Below are 27,087 nucleotides of genomic sequence, written 5' to 3'. Positions count from 1 at the left end.
ATGTTTGCATGCACCTGGCACTTGGAGGAACCAGGCTCTGTGGAGGGCCTCCTGTCCGGGCCCCTCCTTCGTCTCACCATGTAAACTAATTTCCCATGGGATTCGTTTGGCAGCCATCTTGAATTGATGTACATGGCAGTGGCGGAAGCGCAGATGTTCAAAACCTATAAAGACATTTACTAACTTACTACTTTTGACGCCAGGAATCAAATGGAAAGATCACTAGTAACATGGTACAACTATTGATTACTGGTGAAAAAAACATAATTTTAGATTTTCTATAGTCATACTTTAGTGTTATCTTATGCTAGTTCTTAGTCTTTTTTGTTGTCTTTTTATACCCAGTAGTATTTCCATATTTTGATACTGTTGACTCTTCCCTTACTTCCCCCAGAGTGTCTTGTGTAGCTCCAACCCTTTTTTTATATATTGCCTTTGTTATGGAACTAGACCAGGAGACCTGTATGTGCCAGACCCCTAGTGGTTAAATACTCGAGGTGACGTCGAGGTGACGTCATGCCGACATCTGATTGGCTGGGTAGGAAAAGAGGGACAGACTGACAAAGCCTCATGTTCATTTATATATTAGAAGAGCATCGAGCAAGCAGGCCTTCAGTCTGTCTCGTCTCTCCCTACTCTTCCAAAGACCCTTCCACCTGTTACAGAGTCCCCCTTCTAAAGAGAAGTCATACCCCTTGATCCCCTTTAAGGCCCGCATGCTACCAAATGAGGTGATCACCCTATCACGTAAAAGGTGATAGGGTGATCACCTAAATGGTGGTTTTGATACTAGGCGCTTTGATACATAGTCGGGGTGATATCCTTTGGGATTGACCCCGCCTCCCTCTGGTTCAGATGCGCCACCCGTTGGCCTGGGGAGCAACTCACGGACCCGGGGAGGGCACCGCCGACCCGGATCCAATGAGCCCTCCGCTGGCCCTCTGCGACCCACGGTCCCGGATCGGCGGCTGTATTTCGGTCTAAAAACGCAGATCTACAAGGCCGAAAAAGGTTGTTGTTTTTTTCGGCTGGGGGTCCTTTCGGGTGGTCCCCGCGGACCCCGGAGGACCCAACCACCCTCCTGGATACCCGATGGCAACAGTTCCCCGTCTTTCACCGGGGGTAAGATTTCCATGATGGGAGAGGAGAAACAGCAAAACCAAGGGGACCGCCCACCCAACTTCTAGGCCAATCACACTGCCTGGAATTCCGCTCAAGCGAGCCAGCGGTGATAGGGTGATGTCTCGGTCAGTAAAAGCAGAGGGATGTGTCAGGGTGAGTGGTGACGCCGGTGAGTCGCTTATCACCGTGGCTCAGTGACGTCATGTTATAGTTTTCAATCCACCGCCATGATAGGGTGACCACCGAACACTTAACACTCGCGTGACGGCAAAAAGTCCACCTACCACACAGACAGAGTTTCGGTCAAATTGACCTTTTTTTCTGCAATATCATTGGCTACTGTCTCCCCTCTGGGCTCAACACGTCCTAACACCTTCTCCCCCACGCAGCGGGGTTACCGTTGCCTTTTAAATATCGATTGGCTTTAGGCTACACAACATTTCAATCCCACTCACATCTCTCAGGTAGTACGCTTCATTTGGCATAGAGGCAGACAACTAACTCTAATATACAACTTAAGTTACACAGATTAACTTTTCAAAGTTAAATGTATGCCTGCAGAATGTTATATTAAAAACAACATAAAATATATATATAAATGTCACTTGCGCCCTTTGCGCTCCAAGACCCCCCTCACTTGACTTTGTGAAATCTCTCTGTCATAAGCAGGCCTACTATATAAATAACATGTACTTATTCCGCAGATTTGTTTTGGATGTCTGAATGTTATATGTTAAGTTGGCTGTTCAATAAGGACGTTTTTGTTTTAGGAAACTTCATAGAGAAAGCCTGGCAGTTGCGTTGGAGGACGATGTATCCGTAACCCACAGCTTGGACAATCAATATGTTTATGTATTCTGTTTGTGGTGTATCTTGGTGTATGTACATTATTGTGTGAGTGTCTTATAAGCCCGTGCGGGCTGGGCATCTTGTGGTGCAGGACACTATAATAAAAATCTATCTATCTATCTATCTATCTGTCTGTCTGTCTGTCTGTCTGTCTGTCTGTCTGTCTGTCTGTCTGTCTGTCTGTCTGTCTGTCTGTCTATCTATCTATCTATCTATCTATCTATCTATCTATCTATCTATCTATCTGTACTTACCGTACTTAATGATCTGTCCGTGTCTCTCCTCTGTCATTCAGCTCCTGTGTTCGTGAGCAGGGAGGAGGCCAGCAGGGTTCTCCTGCGCTCCCGTCGGGCCAACTACTTCCTGGAGGAGCTGAAGGTAGGAAACCTGGAGAGAGAATGTCTGGAGGAGAAATGCTCCTACGAGGAGGCCAGAGAGATCTTCCTCTTCCCTAAACAACTGGTGAGTATCTTCTGCTGCTACTACTACTATTACTACAGTACAGTGGTGTAAAGTAACTAAGTACATTTACTCAAGTACTGTACTTATTTATGCCTTAAGTACAATTTTGAGGTATTTTTACTTTACTGGAGTATTTCCAATTTCCAGTACTTTTACTTGTCCACTACATCTCAGAGGCACATATTGTACTTTTACTCCACTACTACTACTACTACTTTTACTCCACTATTATTTGAAAACTTTAGTTACTAGTTACTTTGTAGATTGTACTTATTATTACAAAACATATATTAACTACTTCAGCCCTATCTACATTTCGGCTATCTGAAAATAGCAGATCTACAAGCATTGTGGGCTTGTAGATCTGCTATTTTGAAAAGATGTTTACACATTTTATACATTTGAGTACTTTTACTTTTGTACTATATTTTGATACCAATACTTATTGCTTACTTTTACTCAAGTCAATTTTTAATTCCGGACTTTTGCTTTTACGTACTTCTACATTGCAGTATTGATACTTTTACTTAAGTAAAATAATTGAGTCCTTTTTACACCACTGCTACAGTACTACTACTACTACTACTACTACTACTACTACTACTACTACTACTATTACTACTACTAATAATAATAATAATAAAAAAAAGGGGGACACGGCAGTCGGTAGCGTTGTCGCCTCACAGCAAGAAGGTCCTGGGTTCGATTCCCGCCAGGGAAGCTGTGGGCGCTGGGGGCGTGTTCTCTCCTCCGCGTCATCAGTGCCCATACCCTAGGTGGGGTTGGCGAAAGGGCCTACTCTGTGTGGAGTTTGCATGTTCTCCCCGTGTCCCCTAAGGTAGGTACCCTCACAAAAACATGCAGTGTTCCTGGTCTCTATACTGCCTCCCCCTGGTCAGCCGGGGCGCCTGATGGAGGGGAAAGAAACTGGTTGGAATAACGTGTTCCTTCCACGCGCTACGTCTAACCAGGGAAACTCCCCCCTGTCAGGTGAAAAGAAGCGGCTTGCTAGCTCTCATGCATTGAAGGAGGCATGAGCTCGGCTCTCCCTAGGCTGGCAGAGGGAGTGTAGCGCCCAGGATTACATAGGCAATTGGCACTGGGTGAAAAAATGGGTTACAAAAATCGTTAATAATAATAACAATATAACAATAATAAAAATGTATTGTTTAACTGCATAGTTATTTTGATAATGGATTTAGAAAAAGGAATGAATATTCATGAAATTTGAATTAAAGGAGTAGTGCACCCAAACAATGACTTATTTTCTATCAATTTCACACCCCATGAAGCCTTGAATTCATGGATTTTTTTTGTTTTTTGTCGCATTCCTAAGACTCTGCAAGCCTCCTACCGGAGTCCTACTGAAGACTCCGCCAGGTCGTCAAATGATTGGCTCAGGAATGCGACAAACGCAAAACAATCTCCATGAATTCAAGGCTTCATGGGGTGTGTAATTGATAGAAAATAAGTAAATTTTTTTGGGTGAACTACTCCTTTAAACAGTTCAATAACAGTTGGCTATTATGTTTGTCTCTCTCCTACAGAAGGAGTTTTGGAAAACATACTCAGGTAAACAGAGCAATCTACATGTGTGAGTGATGTGTAGATTAGAGCAGGGGTTCTCAACATGTGGGTCGCGAACCCCCGGGGGGTCCCCACATGATTATTGCATCACAAGTAATCGACAATATACAGTAAAAACTGGTCAAACATTGGCCAAATTGTCCAATACTATAAGACAGAGGCACAATTTATGAAAACAGCAGATCTACAAGCACACAACGCGTTAACAACAGTTCATATGATTATTTTTGGGGGGTTGCGGTTTGAGAACCCCTGGATTAGAGGGTAGCATGGGTAAAAAAGAAAGAAAGATTGACCCGTTCAGAAACGGAACTGAGGATAGATCTACGGTCCAAAACGGAACTTGATGGGACCCGTTACTGGACCTGATGCAAAGCCTACATAATAACTATATTTTCAGCAAGGCTTTGTGTAAAACAATGCTCATTTAACCCATTAAGACCGAGAACGCATCTGTTTTGATTTGAGCAAAAAAATAAAAAAGCATTATTTTACACTTTGGCTTTTAAAGAATAGCAGATATATCTTGTATAGCTTCTATTTTTTTAATTAAAAAAACATTGTGCAAATCTGTGAATATATATTATTTTAAAGCGAACATTTTTAACTCAAATCTTTGCTTCTGGGGGGGGGGGGGTCCCTGTAACAAAATATTTTGAGATGGGGGGTCCGTGGCCAAATACATATCATTTTGGGGGTCCTTGACAAGAAAACTGTTAGGATTTAGAAGACATTTGTAGAATCGGCTTCAGGTCTTAATGGGTAAACCATTGAGGGCCCTATTTTCGCCAGTGCCTTACCCATTATCCCTAAACTGCTTTGCCATTTTTTACTATTTTTAAGAACATTTTCAAATAGTTAAAATAGACAATCTACAAGCTCACAACGTGTCGATGTAGATTGGCTAGTTGAACTATTTGAAAATAGTTTTTCAAAGTAGTAAAAAAAAAATGGCAAAGAAGTTTAGGGATAATGGGTAAAAATAGGGCCCTGAGACTACTATCCGTCTGTGACTGTCACCTCCCCCTCCAAGCTACAGCTGAGCCAGGCATACGCCAATGCACCTGGGAGGCAAACTGAAGCAAGTTGCCCAGTTTAAATGTCTACATTTCAATACAGCATTGCATTGATGTATATATATGTTTTTTGTTTTTTTTAAATGACTTTGTAATGTGAACTTTTGAATACTTAAATAGGCCTATTTTAGGCCTATTTTTATAAGCAAGTACTACTCCAGTACTTTAACTCAATTACAAATTTGACAAAACCTTTTCGGTAACAGTTTGCTCATGTTATAATGCTTTAAAATCACCCTCATGATGCATCGTAACCACTGTTAAAATGCATTATAAGTCACTATAAGGGGTCATTTGTTGCTTTAATAGATCATAGAGCAATTATAATAATTGACCTTATAAGTCATTATAGAATGCTTTGTAATTTCTTCCTGTGTTGTGTACTAGTGGACCGGTCGGTGTGAGGGATTATGGGTAATGTAGTTTTCTTCCTGTGTTGCGTAGCAGTGGACCGGTCGGTGTGAAGGATTATCGGTAATGTAGTTTTCTTCCTGTGTCGCGTAGTAGTCGACCCGTGTGCATCCAGACCCTGTAAGAACGGAGCCACCTGCATGCCTCAGGTCAAAGTTTACACCTGTATCTGCCGTCAGGGCTACCAGGGACGCAACTGCGACAAAGGTGATCTGTTTACAAAAATGTTATTTAAAACTGCTATTGTGTATATTATAACAGTGGGCCCGATTCACTAAGCTGTTTACACCCATATTTTCTTCCTCTGACCTTCAGGCAAAAATGAGGAACAACTGTGATCCGCACATATCAGGGATTTACACACCCCTTTGCGAATTGCAAGTAGGTTTTTGCTTAGAGAAAAAGCCTCCTTTAGTCATTTTATTTACACGTTATTTACACTGACATTTACGACCAGCTTAGTGAATCGGGCCCAGTGGTTCCTAAACTGGGGGTCGCCAAATTATTTTGGGGCGTCCCCAGATGATTAGCTTAATGTGCAACATTGTTTTCTCACTCAACAGTAAACAAACCAACATACAGAATAAGTGTATACAGAGTATAGCACATTTATAAAGTGACAATTTAATGTCATTTCATGACTTTTAAGACCTTTTTAACACCAAATTGTCAAATATTACGCAAGAAAGCGGCAAATATTGTGAAAATAGCCGAACTACAAGCTCACAAGGCCTTGCAATGTGAGGCGTTGTGAGCTTGTAGTTCGGCTATTTTCACAATATTTATCTGTGGAACCGACAAACGAGTCAAACTATATGCCTACAATAATAAATAGTCTTATTTTTCTTACTCAATGTCCACTTCATAGTAAAGTTTTCACTACTGTCGTTGTTGCTCTCTTTCTGTATCTCCCCCCGTGTAGCTGTGAGAAGCTCCTACGGTTGTCTCTATAGGAACGGAGGCTGTGAACATTTCTGTAGCAACGTCCTGGAAGCATCAAAGTGTCACTGTGCTCCTGGCTACAGCCTGGCTGATGACAACTCCAGCTGTCTCCCTCAAGGTCTGTTTACTCTGCATACCGTACGGCAGGGGTGGGCAACTTGGATGATGGAGAGGGCCACGATATCTCCACACTCACTCCAGAGGGCCACATTGCATACTGTAGGACACCTCTTACTGTATCTCTGTGTTTTAACTTTTTTCGTAAATTTATGCCGTACTTTGTCACTCAAAAGTAGCAAAAATAGCCGATCTACAAGCTCAAAACGTGTCACAGACAGTGAGACACGTTTTGAGCTTGTAGATCTGTTATTTTTTGCTATTTTTGAATTGGAATCCAGATTTTTTTTTTACTTTTTTTTTATTGGAAACCTGAAAAGTGACATTTGTATTTAATTTCAAATGCCTTTAGTTATACTTATGTTAACTTTATTAACTTAAATACAAATACATTGGACATAAAAAAGACAATAGAATTGTATTACTAGTCAGACTGAAGTAATTGAAGTGGGTCATGTTAATGTTTGGAATTGTAACAGCTGAAATCAATGATATATCAGTATACCGATATTAACCTGCGGGCCGCATTAAGTGAAGGGCCGCATGTTGCCCATGTATGCCGTACGGTTACCAGTAGGCTACACCTCCCGGTTTGTCTACATACTGTACGGTTACCACTGGAATCGCTGGATATAGAAAATTACGTAGATGACTGTACCTTCTTTTATAAAATACCTTGAATTGGCTAGTGACAGCGGCAGACAATTTGATGAATTGAATACAACATGGACCACAACATAAACAAGCCCTTAGGATTTTTTTGTGTTGTCCTTTTAACATCATCGTATAATTGTACCGCTGTACTATTTTGCAAACTGTCAATAGTATTGACAAGTATCCAATCAATCAAAAACAGACAGGATGTTGACTTCCTGTTTCCTCCGGTCCAGTGGCGGTGCCGTGTGGGAGGACAGTCCTACAGCTCCCACCCAGGGTGGTCAACGGAGAGGCCTGTCCCAAAGGACAATCATGTCCCCGGCAGGTAGGACGTACACGCAAACGCAGGGTCGTCAATGGATACATCTGTCCCAAAGGACAATGCCCCTGGCAGGTAGGACACACACGCACACACACACGCACACGCACACGCACACACACACACACACACACACACACACACACACACACACACACACACACACACACACAGACCATCACTGTGGACATAGTCACTCGAGACATACTGTTGGTTCACATGTTCAAATCAAGGGCCCAGCTTCTGAGTTGTAAATTGAGGCTGTATAGGAAGTAACCGTTCATATTTGGCCAGCAGTCTTGCTGTTTCACCCCTGCTGGTGTCAGAAAAAATTACTCTCCATTCAAGCGAATGGGTTTTTGCCGAACTTTACACTTGATTTTTTTACCTTAATAAACAGCTAGTTTAAAGTCTTCTTTCAATCACCATGATATGCGTTTTGGTCAATTATGGTCCCATTTATTTTAAAATCAATGATAAAGCAGGGTATGCTATAGGCGGGGCGTGGCTACCTTGTGATGATTTGATTGGCAAGCTACAAAACCAATAGCATTAATTCCCCACCCCCGCTCTGGTCCCAACCAATAGCATTCATTTCCGTGTTCCAGATATAGAAAGAAGGCGGATTAGAAATTGCTGAAAAATAGGCTTCACTTACGGTCTGTAGAGTCTATGGGCGTAACTTTGTCCATCCTTTTTACTGTCTATGGTTCAAATGCTTCCTAGACTGTCTGTGCGATGGGAGCGCTGAAAAGAAGTGTGAAGCTGATCCCCCCCCCCCCCCCCCCCCCAATGTTTTGCCTCTTTCTTATATTATTTGACAATTTGGCCAATGTTTGACCAGTTTTTATACTATAGTTTGTTGATAACTTTTGATGCAGTCATTTCTTTTAGGTATTAAAAAGGTCTTGAAAGTCCTTAAATTGTCACTTCACTGTCATCTGCCCGGCAGCGAAAATTTGAAGATTGTGGAACAGTCGTTTTACTTGAAATGCTTTTTGGACACTTCCTTCTATCTCTATAGGGCATAGTAGTGGCGGCCATTTTGTGGTTCCACAGATAGAAACCCCATTATTTTTCCCCATAGAGATTTCCGAAAATATGTATATTAATTATTTTAAGCCTGGAACCGAGCCGGTTCCTGGTGAATCCTGACCATAAAACATTGGATTCTGGGTCAATAAATATTTGAATATCTAACTATGTTATATACTATATTTAATAAAAAACCTTTTTTGGGGCGGTTTTAAAATGTTATGGTCATGATTCACTATAGGAGCCTGGATGGCTTGGTTCCAGGCTTAAAATCTCTATGGGAAAAAAAATTGGGGTTTCTATTTGTGGAACCACACAATGGCCGCCACTGCTATGCCCTTTATTCTCTGTCTGTCTGTCTGTCTGTCTGTCTGTCTGTCTGTCTGTCTGTCTGTCTGTCTGTCTGTCTGTCTGTCTGTCTGTCTCTCCAGGCCATGTTATCAGAGCGTGGTAGAAGCACATTGAAGCATGGTAAGCAGCCGGTAAACACCAAAGAAGAAGCACCGTTGAAGTATGTGTGTGGAGCCATCGTTCTGTCCCCCTGGTGGATCCTGACGGCAGCGCACTGCGTCTGGAACAAACCCCCCTCTAGCCTCTACATCACCGTGGGTGAGACCCCCCAACACACAACCAACCCCCTAACACACACACTGTGCGGCCACCCTTTCCAGTCGGTTTACACTAGGTAGTCAGCTTGCATAACGTCTACAGAAGGCTGAACCTTCTTCCATGTGAAGGTCTCTGGACTGAATTTCCACAGACCACTTAAAGGACGACTTCACCCATTTTCAACCTATCTTCATATAATAGGTCCTCACTAATGCTCATGATAAAATGGTACCATTTTTTTCTACTCACTCTGTGTCTCAGAGGAGGGCTGTGGACAGTTCAGAAACCTGGCTACCAGTGACCTCATCGATGGTGAATCCAAGCTAATAGAAACTGCAGGCCTTGTATTCCTGGAAAGTTGCAATGCAATAATAGATTGTTCTCGCGTTAATAAAAAACGAAATAAAAAATTGAAATATTGTTGGGCAAAAAAATCCTGCTTAACGATGATGTCCTTACGTGCTTCTGGAAGAAGATATGCAGAAGGCGTGTTCAGCCAGCAGTTGGTCTCTGCGTCAAACACTCTGGTGTTGTATAGTAAAATCTTGTTGCAGCTCCCAAATACAAACCCATTTGTCCCGATAACGGTGGCAGAGTGAAGTTCTGAAACAGCTGGTGGAGTGCCTCTGGTGTTATTTAAAGACCAGACCATTGTGGTGGTGTCCAACCTGTAGATGTAGTTAGTGTATCCAGCCTGATGGATACAGCCTCAATGTATAAACATGACCGTACCCAAGACACAGCCTGAGTGGCTGATCCTCGCCTCTGGAACAGTCCCAGAAATCCTGGGATTGAACCATCCGTGGGTGTCGAAATCAAATACATAAAGCACGTTGCAGTAACGGACACTCTCCCCAGAAGTAGACAATATCTTCTATCAGCACAGCTGTGTGGCCCCAGCGCCTGGAAGGAGCCTCAAGGGGAAGTTCTCCACTTCCAGTTGTCCCTGGGGGTCAACTTCCCCCAGCGTAAAGACACTGTGTTGAAGATACGCACATCAATCCTATAGCCACTTTGAGGACCACCCCAAAGGAGTACACCTTGTGCTCCACTGCAACATGCAGCATGATCCAATCTCCTAGTTCCTCCATTCAGATGCAGCGTCCAGCAGAGCATTTCTCACACCATAGTTTAATTCTGGCTCTATGAAAGTACTGTCCTGACTAGGGGGCTGTCACAATTACAAATTTAAGTTGACGATTAATTGTCACTCAAATAATTGAGATTAACTATATAAGTGTGTTTGGTGGTTGCACAGGGCAGATTTGACAAGTGGCTGAAATTTACAAAGAAAATATTGACATATTATTCGTAACACGTTGTAAGCTTATAGATCAGCTATTCCTGCTTTTTTAATATTTGAAAATATGTGAAAATCTTTGAACATGGAAACGATTATGACGATTATGCAAAAAATAGTTGTTATTATCTCATATAATTGCGATTAGATGATTATGTAATAATTGTGACAGGCCTAGTCCTGACGTGTGCGCTACCGCTTATATTGGTTCAGTGTCACAAATGTCTCACAACGTTTGACAAATCCACATAATCAGACAAAGTTGGGTTGGCCAATCAAGGAAGCCTATGACTGTTGGATTATAGACCAGACCACTGCCCCGGGGCCGTTGACTACCAGGGGCCCATGGGCAGACTTATGGGCCGCAAGGTTCAATGACATCATCATCATTCTATACGCCACCAAATCTCTGCGAGCAGAATCTCTGTCCGGAACATAACTCAGGGAGCGATAGACCAAATGGTCCCAGATTTGGGGTGTGAGCATCAGATGACTCCCTTGATGGAACGTGCCAAATGGGGGAGGCACAGGATTCAAAACGCAGGTCTGGGAGGAGGCACCGGTCACATCTTGAGTGATAGGCAGGGCTGCGCATGATGTTAGTGAACAGGCCTAATTTGAAGATGGATGTTTATGTGGTTGGCAACACGTGTGTGCCGTGGGTTCATTATTAGCTGAGCTAAGCTTATTGGCTGGATCACAGATATGGCCAATATACATAAATGGCCCGGGGCCACTGTGAGTCTTAATCCATCCCTGTTGATAGTGAATCGATGGTCAGAGTAAATCCCAGTCCAAGCAAGTAGAGGTAATTCTCCTCCAGCACTTTCGAAACATTTATTTGAGCACATGACTTTCACTCCCAGCTATTTCAAATACAATTATTTTACATTTGACTACATTTCTAGGAAGGGACTCTTGGGACCCAAACTTACTTAGTTTGTACATGCTATTGTGCTATTTTCACTATTTTTTACAATTTCAGAATTTCTTCTTTTTTACCTTTACCTGTTTATTGTCTTCATAAACATTGAGTTCATGTTTACCCTGCGTATGCCAATCCGTGTTTACTCTGCTTACGCTGATCTCTCACTTGTACGTCGTTCTATAGTGTCTGCTAAATACATGCATTGTAATTGTAAATGCAATAATAAATGCAACTATATAATATCCAATGTACTAGACAAGTATAACAATCTAACAACTAAAATAAATCCTCTCCTCTCCTCTCCTCTCCTCTCCTCTCCCCTCCCCTCCCCTCCCCTCTCCTCTCCTCTCCTCTCCTCCCCTCCCCTCCCCTCCCCTCCCCTCTCCTCTCCTCTCCTCTACTCTCCTCTCCTCTTTTCCAAGGAGAACACGATCGCACCGTTGACGAGCGCACAGAGAACACCAGTCTGGTTTCCACGGTGTTCGTCCATCCGTCGTATAACGTCTCCACGTCCGACGGCGACCTGGCCCTCCTGAGGCTCGGCCACGCCGTGCCGCTAGGCCCCTACGTGGTGCCCGTCTGTCTGCCCTCCTCCAACGGCACCTTCGCCCGCACGCTGGCCGCCATGCGCCTGTCCACGGTGAGCGGGTGGGGTCGCCTGGCGCAGGTGGGACCCCCCGCCAACATCCTCCAACGCCTGGAGATCCCCAGGGTCCCCATGCAGGTAGGGATGGGGGATCGAACCCCGGGTTTCTGCCCATGGTTTAGTTTCGAACGGAATTCTGGGAACTCACAGTTCTAACTGTCACACTACTAACCGTCTGTGTCCCCCAAAAATCTTCTCAAACATGGGTAAAATGCATTCTACTATGCTGCCCCTGTAGCAATCACACGCCGAGATCATAACTTCAGCATGGTACAGGACGTAATATTCCATAAATCATATAAATATAATTTATGAATTATTACAATATATATATTGATATATATACTGAAACTTACGTCACTGTAACAGTAACGTGAGTTCTTGTCAGACTTGCAATAAATATCCCAATAGTATTACTGTAAACAGAGAAAAATGAATGACACACGCCTTCTTAATAAAAATAGTCTCAGAAATTTATTAATGAAAATAAATGCACACAAATGATCAGAAATGCCACTGCATTTCGTTGTACGTCATAACTAGGTGATCTTTCATTCAACGTTTAATGACAGGCTGGTGCTGTCCTCAAAGGTCATGACTTAGACCTATGTAGGTTTCCATCGTAGGCCATATTTTGAGGGAGGCCGGCATGTAACGCCATGCTCTCCATCAATATATGCTAACTACTAGGGCACCAGTTAAATAACTTAGAACCAAAAGGAATGTATTAGTTCCCCCACTCAAATGAGGGCTTAAATGTTAGTAGATAAGGTAAAACATAGGATATCGTGTGTGGAAAGAAATGAACAGATACTTAAATGACCCAACGCTATCTGGACATGAGAAAGGGGGAAAGAATGGATCATGAAGCCTTAGGGAGGAAGAGACCGAACCATACATACAGCATATCGTTAGATGTTGCCACAATTCACATGTTCTAGACTCATACGACCTGGTTGAGAGGCTTTTCATGACAGTCCTTTTTTTCAAAGTCCAGAGAGCGGTCAGAGTTCTGTCAGGGTACGGTGGGAGAGATAGAGTGCAAGGGGGCTGCGCCCCTCACCCCTTCTCCCACCCCCCCTTTGGTCCTTTGGGATCAGAGAAGAGAAGAGCTGGTGGTCTGGTGTTCTGGTGCAGGAAGAGAGTGAGTGCGGGGGTCTCTCTGTCTTTATAGAAAGGGGGCCGGTTGACCGACGGTGAGGGAGGCCCCCCACCTTCCTAGGGAGGCGGCCTCCAGTTCTTAGTGTAGATCTCATGTTGACACACATCATCCAGTGAATGATATTGACATATTGTTCGTTCCTTGATGACGCATCGTCACTGAGTCTTTTTGGGCTTCTTATTGTACGTGAAATCACAAATGCAATTCAGGCATATCTTTGCATCATATACATTTAGGTTAGGTTTGTTAGTAAATGACTCAAAACAGTGTGGGCTCTATTCCCATTTATAGGTGACACACACAACATATTCAATAGTTCCTTTCTTCACCCGACTGGGGCTAGGCTTGTAGGCATTTGATTTAAGGACATAATATTTGTAATACAATGTCTTTGTCCCATTGTCCTAGTGGGAATGAGAGGGAGAGAGAGTGGGTGTGTGTGTGTGTGTGTGTGTGTGTGTGTGTGTGTGTGTGTGTGTGTGTGTGTGTGTGTGTGTGTGTGTGTGTGTGTGTGAGAGTGTGATGTCATCTCTCTCTTTCTTGAGTCCATTTCCTGCATGTCATAAATAACTTTGGGCTCCCCCCATTCACTTCCAAAGAGTGGAGGGAAGCTGGAGACAGGGAGAGAGTGGCTTGGTGTGTAATCGGAGCTCAAGCTGGCAGAGGCAAACTGCATTCCTTCTTTATCCTTATCTTTATGGCCCTGCAAGGGCCTCGCCTCAGAGTCCCGGGGGTCGCCAGAACCAGATTTCTCTTTAATATCCAAAAATGCACGTATAAGTCCAATTTTGGGGATGGCCTTGCGTTCATATCACTACAGACCCCCCTGTTCATGGTTGAGGGATCCTTGATGTCATCAAGGGTTCATCAGTCTATGAAGAAAAAGAGAAACAGCAGGGCAAAAACCCAAAAATTGGACACGGCCCAGAGACTTTCCGGCCTCTGTGATCGGTAATCATCTTAACATGTCATTATGGCAACACTACTAAAGCCACACATTCGAGACATACACACCAAGGTTGAAAAGTGCAGAGGTGAAAAGAAAGAGGGTGCCTAGACCAGAGTATAGGGGTCTCTATACCCATTTATGGTATACCTTTCTACTTTCTTTATTCAGAGTACAGGCTGCTTTGAGTGGTGAGCAGCTGGTTTAAGGGCCATGATAATAGGGGACACACACAAGGGGGCATGCATAGTACTCGTGTCTATGGTGTTGCTTCTGAGAGCAACATCAAAACTTGTAGTGGAGGGATGAAGCAAAACAGATGTCTACGCCTATCACTTCTACACTCGAGGACCAAATGACCTTTCCTGACTTTAAGGGAAAAGGGCAGGGGGTAGCATGCCGTCAGAGTGGCTCTTTGTGAAAGTGAGCCTACTTCTATGAGTTTTTTCTTAAGGAAAACAAATAAAAACAAACACAAACAAAACGGCTCTTATCCCATTCCTAATATTGTGTGGGAGAGAGTTTTTGGTTTTTAATACCCTATTGGTATTTGTCTTGGATCTATGTAAAAAAAACAGACAAGCAACAAAATAAAACAAAACAAAAGAAACCTTGAAAGTATTATTGAACTCATCAAATGAGTCCTAACACTTGACTTGTCATGCAAGGATGGTCTTCTCTGAATGTCTAAATGACGTTGTTAGTTTCCGATCCGATTAGTGTTCAGCAACCTTTGTTAGGTTTGTCTTAACCAATGGCCTAGCTGGGGCAGGGCACTAAGTAGCTGTGACTTATATAGCACATTTTCACTTGTTTAGGGAGAGGTCGGAGATTTTGTTTCAGTGTGTTAACTGCCACTTTACCACAGCAAAGAACTACAAACATGGTGACCTCTACTTAGTTACCTAAAGTCAATATGTCTATTTGGGCACCATGCTGTCATGGCTTTTGAGCCTTGGTCCATTGTCAAATAGGTTTAGTTAGATAATAACTTACACGTGTTCTTGGGGTCACCCTGGGGTTACCTCAAGCTATCATTAGATAGGCTGGAATGAGCACCTGGTGCCAGCATTCGGCACTGCTGTCCCTGAATTGTGTCTAACAGACTTGGTCAACAGTTGGCAATCTTAGGGTGATATCATTGTTTATGACTGACCCCCCTTATGAGGAGTTGATTAGTCAACAAGGCTTGTCGCAGTGATTGATCAGCGCCGCATTATAATGTCACACCTGAAATTGCCAAGTTTTGTATCACATAAGGGTTGGGGTCTGTGAAGTGGCTTAGCATAGCGAGCCACGAGGTAGACTATATGGGCGGGAAATCGAGTTCCAGCGGTCAGGGTGTCTGTGTAGACATGGTGGGTCCATTGAGGGCCCCAAGTGTAGTTAGTAATAGCAAATGGCACGGGCTTCAGGAGCCACGTGGAAAATGTCAAATGTGCCTAATCTATTCGAGCTGCAACCATTCATTAAGCTTTTGACCCATAAGGAGAAGAGCTTTATTGACAGGAGCCACAAAACATTATAGTAGCACTAATGCATGGGTCCAATCTTAATTGGACATAGTAACACTTTGATTACACCTGGTACCCTTAGCATAGGTCGTCAGTATCATTGACAGCGCCTAATCCTAGGAAAAACAGTGTGTAACAGTGTATATAGTAGATTATAGGTACGTTCTTAGTTACAATTGATTATGAAAATAATTTCAATACATTGTAAAACTACATAGCCGAGAGTTTCTTACAACCGTCAACTTATTGTGTCGTTTTAAAGGAGAAAGAAAAACTTTTCAACACCGCATGGGCCTGAAGTTGAATCAAGCAGTTAACTATTAACACCTATGGGGTTTGGGTGATTACTATATTGGTTTGTATGGGGCGGTTTCATACACGTTCGAAGTGTGCTTTCTCATACTACGCGTGCAAACCATATGCCCGCCCTACAATTACAAGATATAGCAGACCACATAAGTTATTGATTTTTAGGCAGTGCCCAAAAATATATCACACAACTCCAACACTTATAAGTTCCGTCCGGGGACTTGCATAAACCAAAAGGTAATAGGAATTGTTTAAACGACCCTGATGATCATGGTTAGTTCAGCCGCAGTGGTTTACATGAGTTTAAAGAATACGCCCATCATTAAATGACCCAGAGGTGTGTCTTGGTTAGATAGCCATCATGGGGCGGTAGGCTTACGTCACTTCTGTGTGAAAATATACTACAAGCGTCAACCTCATGTCTGTTGCTATGACTACTAGTCATGCGTCATGGGCAGGACTGGTTTCTGGGAGGGTGCATTGCGCGCCTCACACAGAAACATGGCCCATACGTCTCATGACATGACCTTTTGAAATAGACAAAAAATGTTTCGCACAGGTTGCTTGTAATGCACACAAAATTAAGGGTCCCCCCTACAGCATTTGGCTAGGGTAGGACACAAAACTAGAAGGAGTGGTACATGCAGCAAAAACTGGTGAAGTACTAGTGGAATTGTACTTGGTAGGCCGTGTGGAAATGAGACAAGGTTTCCCTGATAATTATTTTGAGGTGTTTCAGCTTTGTTCGAGACCAAAAAAAATTTAAGAGGGATTATTAGTCCCAGGTTCCTTAGTTTAGTTTATTTATTTTTCAAATAAACGTTTATTTGATTCGGATAGTAAAGTATCTTTGATTAAAAGAAAAGTCTTTGAAGGTTCCTTTGGGTTTTCCCAAAATAACTGAGATTCAAAAGAGGAAACAAAATGTTTAAATTTGGAAAAACTAATCAGAGAGAAGTGAACAAAAATGTATGCGAAAAAAAAAAAATCTAATTTGAAAAATTAATTCCAAATATATATATATATTTTTTTTTTTTAAACCTTAACTAAATTCAATCTCCAAAAATTAATCCCAAAAAAAAAATTAATTAAAAAGAATTTCTTTTTCAATTTTTTTTTTTTTTTTAAATTAAACTTTTAATAATTTTAACCAATTATAAGAACCTCAGAATAAACGTGAACAATCTGCAAAGTATCTTTGGCGACCGAAACGTTGAAAAACTGACGGTATTATAACCGAAAATACTTTGCAACTGTCAAGATTTATTGTGTTTGTTTCACAAAAGGAAAAAATAATCTGTTTTCAAATTTGAACTAAGATTAACTTTCCGAATTAAGCAGTTAACTTATTAACCCTTTACTTTAAAATGAGTTCAAACAAAAATTAGCTAAAAACCTCTTAAGTACAATCCTGGATCCTAGTCTGTCTCCACACAACTCGCCACCTACAGATCTTTATCTCAAGTGAATGTCTCACTGGAGCTCAACTGTAGTGGGGGGAGGAGTTCTTAGCTCCACAAAGCCGTTGCACGTGCTGTGACGTTATAAACGGGAGGGGCGTGTTGACGTAATTCAAAATGGCGCTAACTGAAATGTCACGGAAGGACCAGACCGCAGTCGCCAGGCTGTACGTGCCTGCTGGGTTTGTGTTGAAAACACGGCTTTCCTTCCGGACAGCAATTTCGCACTCAAAGTTAGATTACGGGTCAGTTTGAAGAGGACAGCATTTGGCTAGGGTAGGACGCGCATTGGTTTTCCATGCGGTCTGTCTATCAAACCGTGACGCGACCTTGATTGTGGGGAATCTGACTATACTGCTGTGTAGGGAGGTGCTAAGATACGGTTAGCGCTAACCATATGAGACCTCATACACTCACAAAGTATAGTAGGTCACCGTTATGTAATTTGTAAATTTTGTTGTGATTTTTGGCGGAGACAAAACCAATGTCTATATATATAGCTCCCACAACTGTATCACCATCATCTGTCCGGGGGAAACTAGCAGATCAAAACTGCTCGTCCCCCCCATAGGAAAGCACAGAGGAGACACATGTAGCGTTGGGGCCAGGGTCTGTAGACGCTTTGAAGACATTTGTTTCACGTAAGAGCATGCAACCTTGCAGCTACTCTTTAGTTACTCACAGAGTATCATTCTTGACTGATACACAAACACAGGTAAACTACGTCCCTTGAACTATGGCTGCTTATAAAAATCGCCATACCAACTGTTCTGGCTGTTACAGAGTATAGGGCATGACTCTATTTCTCTTGTGACAGGAGGGGACTTCTTATAGCTCCAGTTGTACAGGTCTGTTGAAGCAACCTGATCTCTACACCTTTTTGAAACGGTGGAGTCATGGCTCTCAACTCAACTCAATACAGCCCACCTAGTCTTTTCTCAGTGCATTAATCACCTCGTGCTGGACAAAATGTCTTTGTTTGGGCACTCTCCTTTTTTTTCGGAGTGGTCAAAACAAACAAAATTGATGCCTCAATATATACTGCATGGGCCGGCAACGTAAACACTGTATCACTGAGAGGATACTCTAGTGTATACGGAATTCTATTGAATGATCGTGATACTGTTATTGGATTTTTAACACTTGAGCGCTTGGTGAGTATGACTAGATTGCAAAAATTGCGTACGAGTGGCATACAATCAAATACTTTTAGTTAATTTCAGTATGCAGTAGCAGTGTGCAGTGACATCGTTTTCTCATTTAACTGGGAGTAAACAGGATTGAAGTGAAATGCAATTTCAGTCCAATCTTCCCAGAGAAATCGGAGGCCCGGATTAACCGGAACAAATAGCATGGAACTACTCTCATACACACTTAGGACTATGGGCCTAGTTCCGAATGGTAGTATAAAAGAAACTGGGTTTCTTAGGGAAAAAGGCAAAATGTTCGAGCTTACTCAAAACAAGCACTATTTTGATCAGGATTTTGCCAAACTTTGACCTATACCATTGTTTTGTCCTTAATTTGAATTGAGGCGGAAACCTTAAACCAATTATACTTAGGCTCCCATCAAATCATGGTGAAATTAGCAGTGGTCACCTACATTCCTTTCTTTAAAGTCCCTTTTGAACTTGCAAGGCCTCACAGCATGGCACTGGAGGTAAAATAATAGGTGCTGTAATTTCTCAAACCGGGTTACATCCGGTACGTATAGTTATTCTGTCTCTTCTTCGTAATATACCTACATATGGGATAACATATGCCAGTATACCACTTTGAAGATAAGAAAACTGGGCTTACATATGTACCCTCTAGTCATCCTGTCTCCTCTTCGTAATACCCTTACATATGTTATCCCATATGCAAGTACATTACGCTGAAGACAAGAAAACTGGGGCCACACACGTAACCTTTAGTTTTAATCGTCTGGTAACAGACTCTCATCATTTAATAGCCTAAGATTGTTTCCTAAATAGACGAACATAACTTTGAAATCATCAGGATAAAAATTTGAGGACTTAAAGTACATTAAAATTTGAATCCTTATTTGAAAAGTTAAAAATGTTAACAGCAATTTAGCATGTAATTGTTTAAAATCTTCAAAAAAAAAATAATTATCACCATAAAATGATGACTTCACGTTGAAATCCAATTCGATTCAGTCAGAGTTTTGTCATAATTAAACCATCGTATGTAGTTGTTCTCTTAACAATCAACAAATCATGGCTTTGGATCGACAGAATAAGAATCATGAATTCAAAATCAAATTAAGTGAACTCATAGGTAAAATTTGGAATAATCAAACAATCACACCAAGTATTTGCATGTCATTCATTTCAGAATTTTGGCTCATTTGAAAGCCATGTAGCCACAGTAGGCTAGTATAAATCCAAGTTTGTCCTGATCAACGTTTATTAACTCAGCTGTGTTGGGACCAGCGGCTGAGATTAATTGAGATAAATTGGGAACTTGAATAGAATTTATTCAATAAAAGTTCCTATGCTTGTCTTAAATTTAGGAGTAAGTCAACAACATTTAAACTGACCGGTACACCTCTCAGTCTTAGTACTCTACAAACAAGTATCACAGTATCACAATATTCAACAGACATGCCCACGTCGAGCACAAGCTGTGAGGAGGAGGAGGGGTGATTTCTTGTCACTCTTTCCACGCCTGAATAAACATTTGGGTTGGAAGCCACAAAAGCTGAGTGGCAGGGCCCTCACATGAAGGTTGTAAAACTTCCCCCCCAATCCATGTTGGATTCAGTTAGAAACAACACCAGAGCAAGATATTTTGAGTGGGACAACAAACACCCGCTACCTCCTAAAATAGTAGCCTAATGCTACCCAAATGCACTTTGCTGGAAAATATCTCATGACGGAGGGAGCCTTGTAGTTCCCTCAGGTTAAAAGAGGGGGGCCTCCCTCACCGTCCAAAGTGCTTACGTCACAGGGGCTTACCTATTAGTCCATAAAATTCAAGAGGGCTGTTTACTCTTTGTCTTGAACTTTTATGAATGAATAGGTGTTTTATTGGAGCCATGTGACAGTGTCTGAGATTTCACCCTGTAGGCTCTTGTTAGCCGGTCAAGATGAAATCTTGCAGACACGCTCTGCAAGACATAGACAAGCCAAAACATCTCTAACGTCTAGTCTCACAGAGCCCTATGGTTTTCAGCTGTCTGGTTTAGTCAGAACCAGGCTACTGTCCTTTTTCTCAGAGAGAGAGGATACAACCCCCACCTCCAGTAATCAAGTTACTCAGGGAAACGAAGACCCATAAACTTAGTTTCCTGGTTCAGTGGTCAGAACAGAATTTCCATTCCGCTCTGTACCACTGGGGTTTGAAATTGGGAATCTGAGGATAGGAATAAAATAAAACCATTCCAAATCAAAAGTTTCAACCTGTTATTTTTTTCAAACACGGTCTGTAAGCTTTTAATGGGATTCTGCGAGGAGGAAGCGTCACAGTTGCTATCCTTTCAGTAATCCCCTCCTTTTAAGGTAGTTAAAACTATCTAAAAGGTTTCCTAGAGACCATAACAGCTTTACTAAAGTTATAAATCTCAGTCCAGTTTAGACGTCATTTACACTTGGTTTTGCTTAGATTTTTGTTATCCAATAACTATCTTTCTCTTTTCATTCATAAAAAAAAAAACCATTGTAAATTAGTCAGGATTTAAAAGGGAAAGGCTCTTTCTAAGTAGCTAGTTTAAAAAGAATATTTTTCAACCTTTTGAGTGCCGGACTCACATTAAAACATTTCTTAATTTGTTTCCCGGGGGGGAGACAAAAACTCTTTTTACTGTGTCTCCTTCGTTCTGCCGAACGCTTTTGAAACAGTTTTAAAAGGGCGGATCAACTTGCATTCAGCGGTTATCAGCAGCAACCCCTTTTATGCTTTTTTTAAACTCAATATTTCCAACAACTGCTTAAAAACAGTTCTTAAAAATCTTGAGGCTCTTACTTCTGCTCTTTACTCACACACTTATGGGCAACAAAAGTGCTACTGTCTATTCAACTCAGCTGTCGTCCGTCCACTGGGGACAGCAGACAGAATTGCTTCAGCACAGATATCCACAGTTATGATCAACTTAATTCACTAAAATTGATTACGAGAAAAAAATAAAGAAAACAACAACAATAATTGGCCTATTATTATTCTTATTTTTACCAGAAAAAAAATTTTTTTTTTCTTTTATCAAAAATATGATTTTTGATATCTCGGTGTTTACAGTACGTACAGTATTGGGATAAGAGTCTGCCGAAACGCGGGGCACCACCTGTAGCAATCACACGCCGAGATCATAACTTCAGCATGGTACAGGACGTAATATTCCATAAATCATATAAATATAATTTATGAATTATTACAATATATATATTGATATATATACTGAAACTTACGTCACTGTAACAGTAACGTGAGTTCTTGTCAGACTTGCAATAAATATCCCAATAGTATTACTGTAAACAGAGAAAAATGAATGACACACGCCTTCTTAATAAAAATAGTCTCAGAAATGTATTAATGAAAATAAATGCACACAAATGATCAGAAATGCCACTGCATTTCGTTGTACGTCATAACTAGGTGATCTTTCATTCAACGTTTAATGACAGGCTGGTGCTGTCCTCAAAGGTCATGACTTAGACCTATGTAGGTTTCCATCGTAGGCCATATTTTGAGGGAGGCCGGCATGTAACGCCATGCTCTCCATCAATATATGCTAACTACTAGGGCACCAGTTAAATAACTTAGAACCAAAAGGAATGTATTAGTTCCCCCACTCAAATGAGGGCTTAAATGTTAGTAGATAAGGTAAAACATAGGATATCGTGTGTGGAAAGAAATGAACAGATACTTAAATGACCCAACGCTATCTGGACATGAGAAAGGGGGAAAGAATGGATCATGAAGCCTTAGGGAGGAAGAGACCGAACCATACATACAGCATATCGTTAGATGTTGCCACAATTCACATGTTCTAGACTCATACGACCTGGTTGGGAGGCTTTTCACGACAGTCCTTTTTTTCAAAGTCCAGAGAGCGGTCAGAGTTCTGTCAGGGTACGGTGGGAGAGATAGAGTGCAAGGGGGCTGCGCCCCTCATGTCATCTCTCTCTTTCTTGAGTCCATTTCCTGCATGTCATAAATAACTTTGGGCTCCCCCCATTCACTTCCAAAGAGTGGAGGGAAGCTGGAGACAGGGAGAGAGTGGCTTGGTGTGTAATCGGAGCTCAAGCTGGCAGAGGCAAACTGCATTCCTTCTTTATCCTTATCTTTATGGCCCTGCAAGGGCCTCGCCTCAGAGTCCCGGGGGTCGCCAGAACCAGATTTCTCTTTAATATCCAAAAATGCACGTATAAGTCCAATTTTGGGGATGGCCTTGCGTTCATATCACTACACCACCAACATGTGGAACGACCAAGCCCCCAGAACCCAGGGGTTGCATTGCAGCGCATTGGACATGCTGGCCATTCATAGGTACTGCAGCTCAAAACGACTGCAGCTCAAAACGACTGGGGTTTCGAATGGGCTCGACTCACGAGCTTGCGCACGAGCTTGCGCACAAGCTTGCGCACAAGCTTGCGCACGGGGCTGCGCATCGAGGTGATGCAAAACTTGTCACTGATGTGACGCAAAACGTGTCACAGTGGCCCCAAAACGCCCATCACACTTCACAACCCCGAAGAAGGGGTGAATTTGCCTCATGCGCTGGGTGAGCAACTCAATGCAAGTGGATGGGAGGCGATATCTGGTGCCCTCTCTATTATTTTTAACTCTATGGGAATGAGCTACCAAAAGACATAAAGGTTCTCGACTCCTATACCCAAACTCAAAACTGATCTTAACTCCTTGAACATCTTATTTTTTTAATATAATGTTTTGACTTTTCTGCCTTTATTTTTGATAATATACAGTAGACTGACAGGAAATGGGAAGAGAGAGAGAGAGAAGTGGGAGCGACACGCAGCCGACACAATGCGTCGCATCGCGACACATTGTGAGCTTGCAGATCTGCTATTTTCAAAAGATTGTTATACATTTTATACATTTGAAGACTTGTGAAACGAGACATTCTGTATAATGAGTACTTTCTACATTTGGTGCTTTAAGTACATTTTGATACCAATACTTTTGTTGTGAAATGGGACATTCTGCATAACAAGTCATGGTTATGCTTACATTTAGATTTCCAGACTTTTACTTGTAACAGAGTATTTCTATATTGCAGTATTGATACTTTTACTTAAAGGTAGCATTTTCGTTTCAGTTTCAGTTTCATTTCCAATTTTATCCAATCAGGATAGAGAACTCAATCAGGATATAGATTAAACAAGTGAAATTGGAAGTGATGACACTAAGAAATTAGACAAAATTAGAACTGGAACACTATAAAAACTAGACGGGTCGCAATTCTGGGAAATTGCAAAGTGTGGTTGCGCCGTCGCCGGTCGCAGGTTGCCGCCGCCCGGACTTGAGGAATATGCTTGGAGGAATACCGTCGGAGGTCGCGTGACGTGCCATTCGAATTTGGTGCTGATTGGATCCTGTGTTCGTGATACATGGCGTTTTGATTTGAAGAAATAGGCCCCTCCCACTAAAATAAATAAGCCCCTCCCACAAATGTAGCGGGCCAATGACATCGTCATCGTCATGTAAAATGATGCGGTTTTCATTGAACAAACAAAAAGACATTGAAGTATTAACCAAAAATAGATATATCTGTTTTCAATACAAACGTCATTTTACTAATTTAAAAAGAAGAAGTTAGCGAAATATATAACAGCAATAATAATAATAATAATAATAATAATAAACAAAACAAAAAAAAAACACAGAAGCCAGTTACATTACAAATTTTGTTTTCATAGACATATATTGTAATATGTATTTAACAATGAATATCAATTAATCAATTATATCAATATTGCAATTGTAGAAACACACAAATATACTTAAAGTACCAGAAGTAAAAGTAGTAATTATTTTAAGTTTTCAAATGCATAAAATGCATAAAAAATTTATCATTAGAAAATAGCAGATCTACAAGCACACAACGCATCAGGCACTAGGGATAGCTGGGCACCAAAACCAGCTTGGCACTAGGGACATGAGGGCACTAGCGACACGTGGGCAGTGGGTACTAGGGAAAAGTGGGCACCCATGGTCAACTGGGAACTGGGCACTTGGGACATGTGGGCACCTGGACGGGTGGACACCTGAATTAGGATTTATTTATTTTTTACTTTATTTTACATGTGGTTTTTGCACCCTGTCTGTCTGTCTTGTCTGTCTGTCTGTCCGTCCGTCCGTCCGTCCGTCCGTGTGTCCTTCACCCCCTCCGTCTGTGAACAGCTGTTAGCACTGTTAGCTTGATCATAGCGAAAGTGTGCACACACACTCCCTGGATGCCAATTCTGAACCCCAAATCACATAGGCCTGTTTTAGCGCCACCAGGAGGCAGCTTTTTGCAAAACCATTTTTTATGACAGTACTCCTACAGATTTGATCCAAACATCACATAAATTGGGACACAGTATCTCTATAGTCATTAAACGAAACAGGTCTTTCAGATTTTTCATAATTCCATCGTGATTGGCTAAGAATGGCTTCCAAAGTCTCTGTTTTGAACAAAATGCCTCAAATCATTGACACAGCATGCAATCATAACGTAACCTCACTCCTGAGATCACTTGCTATTAGTTTTGAGAGAACTGATCCCCTCAAAAATCATGTTTTTGCATCGAACGGTTACGTTTTGCGCAAAAGTAAAAGTACTAAAATGTTTGAAAACAGCAGATCTACAGGCTCACAACGCGTCGCATTTGATTTGAGGAAATAGGCCCCTCCCATTAAAGAAACAGGCCCCTGCCAAAAATGTAACGGCCCAATTATATAGTCACGTCACTCCTGAGATCACTTGCGTTTTCTTTGTGAGAGGATTGATCCCCCCCAAAAGCATGTTTTTGCATCAAACGGTTACATTTAGCGCATTTGTGGCGCCCCCTATGGATCAAAGTGGAAATGCTTTTGGGGATTCCTTGAGTAAACCACCCTCGACATGTGATTCAAATTTGGGATTGATTGGACGTTTCGTTCGGGATTTCTGGCATTTTTCGTAAAACGGGCCCCTCCCACTAACTTTGGAAGCCATTTACGGACGAACGGTAAGGACTATCAAAATGCCGTTTGGATATGTTTATCGCATGGGTCCAGAGATCATGTGTACCGATTTTTGTTAGATTTGGACAAAATATATGGGAGGAGGAGCTAAAAGTGTGTTTTGAAGAAAATTCAAAATGGCGGAAAATCTATCCTGACGCAAATGGGCGTGGCCTATATGGGGAGATGCGTCGTGACCCAAGGAATCCAGGGGAAAAGAAATTTTGATTTTACAACCTACGGTTCAAGAGTTATAGGCCAAAACGTAAAGGGGGCTGTTATAGCGCCACCATGTGGCCGATTAGTGTAATTATTATATCAATAATTTCCGACTAAATTAGGAACCTCCCCTCCAAATCTGGTAACTCTAGCTCTTACGGTTTCTGAGAAAAAAATACTTGAATTTGAGTTTTTGCACTTTTCCATTAAAGTGGATGGGGAAATTTAATGCACTAATAAATCAATATCAATAAAACTATGCAACCAATCTCTTAGCCTTATACAAGCACACGATTCCCGGTGAGGCCGGTCATTTTGACATATGGCACTAAATTGGGAAAAATAAACTGTGGGAGGAGAGACGATCTAAACTATTGTTTATCTCCATTAATAATAAAAAGAATAATAATAAAGTGTGAGGATTACTATAGTCTGGTTGCCCTGTTAGGGCAACCACACTAATAAAGCTTAAAAATGGGTACTTTCTCCTGATTGGCTGAGATTTTGACACCTACCAGAAAATGTATTTTCTGTTTATTAAAGAGCTGGAGAGACGGGGAGACTCTTGTTACTGAACAAACACTCTCTAGCAATGATTACTATCAGAATATAGTGCTTAAACCTTTTTAAAAAATACTTTTTGTTTTAACCCAAAAATATCACTTACCCTACCTTTAAGAAAAGATTTGAGTACTTTTTCCACCACATAACCTTTGACTGCACTACTTGTACTGCTGATAACCGAACCATGTTAGTAAAGTATCCTCCCTCCCTGTAGGAGTGCAGGGCCCACACCCACCTGCCCATGACCAGGAACATGATGTGCGCCGGGGTCCGCCAGGGGGGCCGGGATGCCTGCCAGGGTGACAGCGGGGGTCCCCTGGTCACCCGTTACAAGAAGACCTGGTTCCTGACGGGCGTGGTCAGCTGGGGGCGAGGCTGCGCCCAGCAGGACCTGTACGGCGTCTACGTCCGTGTCACCAACTTCCTGGGCTGGCTGGAGCGTACCATGATGTCCACGGGGACGGGGTAGAATGACCGTTCCACAGCACTGTATACCCTGTATACTATTTAAACCCATTAAAACCCGGGAACGCATCTGTGTAACCACTTTACCTACCTTTACCTATCCACTTCGTGCCTTGTGGCACATAAGGCCACGAAGGCTATTATTTTATAGCTTGGCTATTCAAAAATAGCAGATCTACAAGCTCATAGCGCGGCACCGAGTGCTGCGCTACGAGC

General features: G+C 42.0%; 1 protein-coding gene across 1 annotated transcript; it reads left to right on the top strand.

The window, feature by feature from the left end:
• LOC308097426 (coagulation factor VII-like) lies at positions 1-26,875 on the top strand (the record flags this gene model as incomplete). The annotated part of the gene is made up of 11 exons (XM_080445186.1): positions 1-80; positions 647-731; positions 856-970; positions 2,267-2,433; positions 5,484-5,490; positions 5,601-5,714; positions 6,430-6,567; positions 7,457-7,617; positions 9,009-9,186; positions 11,837-12,138; positions 26,621-26,875. 11 exons carry the CDS (start codon positions 1-3, stop codon positions 26,873-26,875), a joined length of 1,602 nt encoding a protein of 533 aa, XP_080301312.1.
• Positions 26,876-27,087: the final 212 nt, after the last annotated feature.

The sequence above is a fragment of the Gymnoscopelus braueri genome, assembly GCF_963280865.1.
Source record: "Gymnoscopelus braueri genome assembly, chromosome: 12".
Taxonomy (NCBI): Eukaryota; Metazoa; Chordata; class Actinopteri; order Myctophiformes; family Myctophidae; genus Gymnoscopelus; species Gymnoscopelus braueri.
This window is presented reverse-complemented; position numbering and strand designations above follow the sequence as displayed.